The sequence below is a fragment of the Zingiber officinale genome, chromosome 2B, assembly GCF_018446385.1.
Source record: "Zingiber officinale cultivar Zhangliang chromosome 2B, Zo_v1.1, whole genome shotgun sequence".
Classification (NCBI taxonomy): domain Eukaryota; kingdom Viridiplantae; phylum Streptophyta; class Magnoliopsida; order Zingiberales; family Zingiberaceae; genus Zingiber; species Zingiber officinale.
The window spans coordinates 362,271-369,404 of NC_055989.1; the positions used below are offsets into that span (position 1 = coordinate 362,271).

Sequence of the window (7,134 nt, forward strand, 5' to 3'; positions counted from 1 at the left end):
TGGCCGACCCAGCAGATGAAGACTCCAACCGAGAGGACAGACAGAGCAACGGACCGAGGACTGCGATCGACGCAGTTTCCTTGAAACAGATTCGTCCCACCTCCGGCTGTGCTTCGAGGTTTTCTCGGTCGTCTGTTTCCCATGATACAACGACAAAACCACGAACGCAACCAAGCACTAGTTGTTCGTGGCGAATTGAGAATGCACCTGAGTGTAATCACAAGTAGTTTAGCCGAGCGGATGCACGACTGAGAGAAAAGAATCGGGGAATGAAGGTGGAGGAATTCTCTTGTTTTTGCTTAATTAAAACTCACATGCTTAATATAGATGCTTAATATAAGATTTAATTAAAACTCACATGCTTAATATAGATGAAGAAAATTATAAAGAAGCCCTTAAAGCCTCATTCAAGGTCTCTGTTCCTCTTTAAACATGTAAGTTCTTAGTGACTTACATCTATTCTTTGGGGGCAGCTTTGGGAGCGACTTCGGCAGTAGTGATCACCCTCATGAGTAGTGGTGGTGGCAGAGGCAATACTCTTCGTGGCAACTCGATTGGTGTAGACGAAGACTTTGGGGGCTTCGGTCCGTTGAAGGTCTCATGAGAGGACGTGATCGGTGGTTGAGCGGATGGTTGGAGTGAATGCAAGAGGGAGGAAGCACAACCAAACGTCATCATCAAAACCATCACCACAAGAGCCATTGTCGAAGATGAAGATTACTAGTAAATGGGAGGAGCTTATAAAAGAGAAGAGGAGGAGCAACATATGTGAGTTGGAGCCGGCAGCCATATGAACCGACGTCGGCAACTTCCATGTGAACAATTACCCTCGCAACAAAAGACAGGGACATCCTACATATGACAAAACCTGTTAGGTTGAAATGAGGAGCTAAACATTAATAAAGATTAAAAATATTAAATATGTATAATATGTTTAATATTAAACCTATTACATATGTAAAATAATTTAAATTTGAATGAAAATAGAAATAAATGTATTTTCAAGAAAAAAAATCAAAAAATAAATATTATGATTGTTGGACGGAAAATAAATAAATATTTTTTTTTGTGTACAATATGATATCAAAATTAAAATAATTTTGTATTTAATATTAAATGGTCATAATTATTGGGTTGGAGAGATGAATAGATCTGATGTTAAATTAAAATATTTTTGAAAGTTAGCTTGATGGACTAGTACACTTTGTTTAAATCTTGGATGATACTATCAAAAATTAAATAAAAATTCCATTTCAATTAACGTGAGCCTCAAATCTTTGAGGCTAATGGTCAATTTGTTTTGATCAATTTGTTTTAAGTGCTAATTTCAAATAATAAACTCATATGGGTTAAAACTAACGATCCAGAATGATGTCTATCATTTATCTAGCTTCGTATAAAGATAGAGTCTCTCCTATGTGAACAAACGTTTCACAAGTAAACTCATGCAGCTCAAGACAATGTGTATCAACAAACGTTCCTTTAGCCAAGATCTAGCACCAGGATGCGCCTGTCCTCACCAATCTATCGCCATTTTGTCTCGAGTTATATAGCTCTTCAACGTACATGATGACAGGACCTGAGCTTCTGATGTAGGTTTGCATGTAAGTCATTACTGATGCCTCTGCGATCATTCAACAACTAGTTAGCCAAAATTCTTCTGTGAGTGAAATTTCAATGTTCTGATCTTAAGCATAGCTAGATCTACGATGTACACACTATTTTTAAAAACAATTTTAAGTGTATGGATTGCTGATACACTGCCTCATGTTTACTTTTATGTTTACCCTAGAACTGTGTCTTATTCGTCATCCATTTTGACAGTTAAGGTTTGATGACAATGAGTCATTCCAATATCAATAGTAGAAACTCACCGTGTTTATTTAGCTTCTTCAATAGCTGTGCTTTTGACAAAGGGCATACATTCTTGCAGCAACTGCAAGTTTTCCGTACTGCCCAACCATGGTGAGCAGCAAACACCTTTGCATATGCTACAGTTGCGGGGTCCCTCGGGGAATTTTCACTGTGTTGGCAAAGAACAAAGTGAAAAAGAATTAAAACACTTGCTGCCGACATCTGTAATAGTTTATTATCTAAACGATCTTCAATTTAATACATACTAAATCAACTATTTTGAAGGAGGAGTTTGCAAAGGTCTACTAATATTTACCATAACTGAAGTTTGAAAACCAATCCTGCAAATTTTAGAATCATTTGCATTTTCTGACAATGAGATGAAGTTTATTGTTCAACCGGCAAAAGAGAACATATTAACAAGATGAAACACACAAATGCAGCAACAAAACTACAAGAGGAAATACATACTAAATGTCAACTTAGGTTTCGGCAGAGATATTTATCTGATCAATTTTGAAGAAGCCAAACATAATGTTCTTAAGAAACCAGGGTGTGCAAAGAAACACCTGAATGCATACTGAATAGGAAATGAATTGTTTCAGATGATCCGAAAAGTACATTTTGGAATTCTAATACTACGGACTTAATTCAATGACTAAAAACTGATATTTAATTTCATCATTTTAATGGTTTGTTTGAAAACATGAAAGCAACTTTGTATTATTATTATAAATAGTTTACAGGTAATTTCTGAACCCCTCAAAAATGCAATCTTGGTACTTAATTGCCATACTTTTATAAATTTTAAGATGGATGGTTAGTCTACCCATTAAAAATATGGCTTGAAATGCTCAGAAAACCATATTAGTTTATATTTCAAATTGGCAAATCCTTAACTACATGTAAGAATGATTTATGATGGACATCATTATTTCGGTTAGTTACTAATGGATTTGATTTGAACATTCTTGTTGATTGTCATTCTTTCTTTGAAGCATAAGTAATCATTGTAATGTGTTTGAATTTTGTTTAAGCATGATTTGAACTTGTTGGCAAACTTATGAAGAATAATCTAATAATGCGTTCAAATATTTTAAAGTATAGCCGAAGCTAATTGGAATACAAAACTTTAGCCATCCTTTTATTTTGTCATCATATAATGTTTAACATGCATATTACAAATGGAAAAGAAAGGTATGAGTTTATGTCCATACTCTTTTTCAAGAATATGCTCAAACAACACCTTGACCATGTCAAGTCCACGCTTAACTCTAAGTAGATTACGTGAATGGCTGCCACCTTGTTTCACACGATCCTGTTGAATATCTAACTCAAGCAAATTGTTTAAAGTTGAGATTGATTTCGATGTTTCATATAAATCTTCAGAATAGGGTAAAACCTCATGATAAGTGTGCGCATAAGCATAGATAACGCTTGGACTTGGTTATGGAGGTTTCCTTTCTCCTCAATGCATGGCTTTCTAAGCCAAAGCTAATGCAATTGAAAATGGGATTAAACTAGAGATGAGACCAGTGTTGTCTCTTGCCAAAGTATTCAGGTGAAATGAAGCTGGTCACATCAACATGATGAAACTTGGTCTGGAAAAACTCTTAAGATATAGTTTGTCTTCTTCAATGGAAGAAATAATAAAAATTCATCTGGTAAATACATCTCATAAGAACATGCTTTTTCGTCTTCAATACATGTTGCCCATAAATATATGGAGTCGGCATTCAATGTCCAAACTCTCTCAATATGTCATTTTGCATTGCACCTTGTGCAACAACAACACAAGCACCAAGCTGCAAAGTAATTAAAGTACAGGAAGCAATGAGCATATTATCAGTATAGGTATTAAAGTGTTTTCAAAAATAATAAAAATGTAAGTTGTCTATAAAATTATCTATCCAATGCATTATCATCAATCTATTAAATATCACAAGGTAAACACACAGAAACAATAATGAATCATGAAGTCACCAAGGAAGGAGTATATAACAAGTCCTCTTGATTGCCTAGCAAGCCTTTGAATCATTGATTCTGTTGTGACTAACCACATGCTCAGTGTAGAAACTGCTAGATTGTCATCCATCATGTTTTTATCTTTGTTTTTCTTCTTAAAAGTTCTTAAAGATGTTTTATCTTTGTTTTGGACAATCACGCTGGTCTATTGCCTAACGACAAGATGGTGATTGACACATGAGATGGTGATCAACACAGTGTGAGAGTGGTAATCTACACAACGTCTAGATCTTTTCCAAATTCAAGCATAACCATTGACTTCTAGATCTTTTCCTTGTAAAAATTCAAAAATTAATATCTAGTTTAAAGTTGTCTTAATGTACTATAGCATAAATCTTGTCAATTAGCTAAGCAGAGTTGAAGGTACATAATGACACTTAAAAAGTCTTAAGTCATGTTGAGAGGGATGTCTGGAAATACTAGGATAAAATAAAGACTTATATACTAATATTGAAGAGCAATTAGGTGCAGTTTTCAATTGATGAAAAATGAGTAAATGGCTATTTTAATGCTAGGTAAGGATGGAGAAAGACTAACAATAGCCAGTGCTCACTTTGGAACTTGAATCACAATTTCACACCACATGATCAGCCAAGTCTCCAAATTAACTCTTACAAAAAGAGTATGACGTAGATTCATATAAATAGGTAATTTAGCTGAGTCTCCAAATTAACTCTTACAAACTTTGATAACCTATCATCTAAATATAAAGTTTTACCTACATAAAATTCCATTAAAAGTATATTTAACCTCATCCTAACAGATTCTAATTTCATTATCCATGACCACTTAGATTTTTACCATTTTCTTAAAATAAGATAATGGAGAAAGAAGCATCTTATCATTTTCATTGGTTGAAAGTTCACTATCAAATATCCTTCAAGCAGAGAAGCCTTTTATAGCAGTTTAAGCACTATATTACAATGTAAAAAACAATAAGAATATCGTTTTCAAGTGTTGTGTTAAACTACTGAAATCAGGCTCCGGGTACCTGGGTGTAGATAAAACTTTATCCACACCGCAACGGATCGCAACGGCCTGGTCGGGATAGACTTTGTTGGTCCGAGCGCCTGGAATGGTTCCCGGTGCCCAGACCGTGCTAACTCAGCCCCTTGCTTAACGAGGGCGCTCGCCGACCTCAGAGCACCTAGGGGGTCCGGGCGCCTGGACTAGGTCCGGGCGCCCGGACAGTCAACAACTTGTTGACTATTCGGTTTCTCCCCATTCCGATTCCGTTCGCTTGGGTGATTTTAGCCATCTAAAATAATGCTCACTCGATCTCATTTTCCAGCCTTCTCGAGCAATCCTTCTGCTTTAGGCTCTCGTCTCTCGGAAACACCGCGCGCTTCCTTCTCATCCGCCAGTGTACTCTTCCACAGCGCCTGGTCTCTCAGACGTATCAATCGCGTTGACTATCTCTCGTACCGCCAGTGTCTTTCGCTCTTAAGTTCTTTCACACTTAGACACAGGGATCAAACCACAACATGACCTAACTTGACTTGGTTGATCACATAAAACTACCACGGGATACTTATAATCTCCCCCTTTTTATGTGAACAAATCAAGTTAGAGTAAACTAGACATAAAAGACTTGGAAAAGAATTTTCGAAAATCAGATTTTTTTGTGATTTATAAACTAGTTTTTGAAGAAAGAATTTTAAAAATATATTGTCATTGAAAAATTTTAAAAATATTTATAACAGTAAAACATTCTTATCCAAGATAGTGATAAAATTTTCACGAAATTATGAAATTTGATTTAAGCAATAATAAATAATTTTCGATATAAATTAATATTTATTTAAAAAAATACTTAAAAATAATTTCCAAGCTCAAAATATCGTAAAATTTTTTTTGAGAATATAATAGAGCACATAAAAAATAAATTTTCAAAAATTTGTAATATTAAAAGTTAGCATTTAGATAAATAATTCATATAAAATTCAATAACGGTCTAAAGATTTCAAAAATATTTCATAGAAAAATAATTTTTTTCAAAAACTCTACAAAATATTTTTAAATAAAAAAATATAATTTTTGTTAAAAAATTTATAAAAAATAATTTAATGGTCAAAAAATTATGAAAATTTTTTCTATGATAGATAACATGATAAGTTTTCACAGAAAAATAAATTTTGCAAAAATCACGTCGCAAAATATCATTAAATAAAAATATATAAATTTTGTTAACAAATTCATAAAAAATAAGAAACGGTCGAAAAAATTTAAAATTTTCTACAAATAGGAAATGAAATCATCTTTCTTAGAAAAATTAATCTCTAATTAATTTCGAATAGAAATATTACGACACAAATTTTTGCTCAGATATCTGTGATTATTGTTTTTTTTTCCCCCACTAGTCCAGCAACCCCAGTAGATATATCCGAGATATCAACCATAATCGTATTAGCACTTGCTGATCCTGATCCAACTTGGTTGATTTGTTTTGGGTTCTGCTGAGTTTAACAAATATGATAGTAGGTAGGCGATGCAAATAGAAAAGACAATCATGTGGGCTAGAGATGAAAACGAGGCAAAGGAGGGAGAGGTCTACTAAGTCATATTTTTTGAACTAATAGTATGTAGTCTTATAAACACTGAAATATAAATTAATTATGTTTGGTAGAAGCGCTGAGAAACAGTCAATATACAAGGAAACTATGAAACATGACTTCTTGGAGTGAGTTAAATTGAAGTCGATTGCTATGATGCAGGTTTGCTATCACTAATGTATTGGCACTAGCATATATGATTTTAAAAAAAAAATTTCACTAGATCTTGTGAGTTTAAAATTCACAATCAGAGTAGAGTTTCTACATGGAACATGGTCTGTGTTGATTGGCAAACATCTTTAGTCGTAAGCGTGCCACTGTCATCTTTTCTTATGCTTATGGAACATTAAATTACGAGGATATACTGAAATTTATGCCTTTGCTACTGCCATCTTTTCTTTTGCACTACATGCCTCCACTGAGCAAAGGAGCAGGCTATTGACGTCAATAGAGAGATTCAACCATTCTATTGAAAGAATAAAGGAGGGCAGAAGGACAGTGTTAGAGACTGAGGAGCTCGGTGTTTCAATTCTTCAAGACTTGCATCAACAGCGACAGTCTCTTAGATCTGCAGTGCACAATATGTTTCTTTGCTAATTATCTTTCGTTAATACTTTGTCTCTCTAGCTGGACTATTCTACAGATTTTATGCTTGCATGGATTCATACCAAATGAACCATCTCAGCATCCATTTGTGTACATA

The 7,134-nt window shown here is 34.2% G+C and overlaps 1 protein-coding gene and 1 long non-coding RNA gene across 2 annotated transcripts in view; both read right to left on the reverse strand.

Annotated features, from left to right (window-relative positions):
• Window positions 1-1,493: 1,493 nt before the first annotated feature.
• LOC122048048 (accelerated cell death 11-like) lies at window positions 1,494-3,695 on the reverse strand. Its single transcript, XM_042609656.1, has 4 exons — window positions 3,632-3,695; window positions 3,072-3,237; window positions 1,875-2,023; window positions 1,494-1,624 (listed from the first exon to the last, which is right to left on the reverse strand). Exons 1-4 carry the CDS (start codon window positions 3,693-3,695, stop codon window positions 1,494-1,496), a joined length of 510 nt encoding a protein of 169 aa, XP_042465590.1.
• A 2,940-nt stretch (window positions 3,696-6,635) lies between these two features.
• LOC122044945 overlaps window positions 6,636-7,134 on the reverse strand; it is a 34,100-nt gene continuing 33,601 nt past the window's right edge. Inside the window, exon 7 of the long non-coding RNA XR_006129852.1 lies at window positions 6,636-6,999. This is a non-coding gene — a long non-coding RNA (uncharacterized LOC122044945). The remainder of the gene's footprint in view (window positions 7,000-7,134) is intronic.

Excerpts from the sequence above, each read along its gene's own strand:
- LOC122048048 (XM_042609656.1), bottom strand. The coding sequence starts at position 3,695 with ATGCTCATTGCTTCCTGTACTTTAATTACTTTGCAGCTTGGTGCTTGT. Across the intron at positions 3,238-3,631 it reads TTGTGTTGTTGTTGCACAAG|ATTTATATGAAACATCGAAA; the intron begins GTGCAATGCAAA and ends CCTATTCTGAAG. Across the intron at positions 2,024-3,071 it reads GAGCATATTCTTGAAAAAGA|TGAAAATTCCCCGAGGGACC; the intron begins GTATGGACATAA and ends TTGCCAACACAG.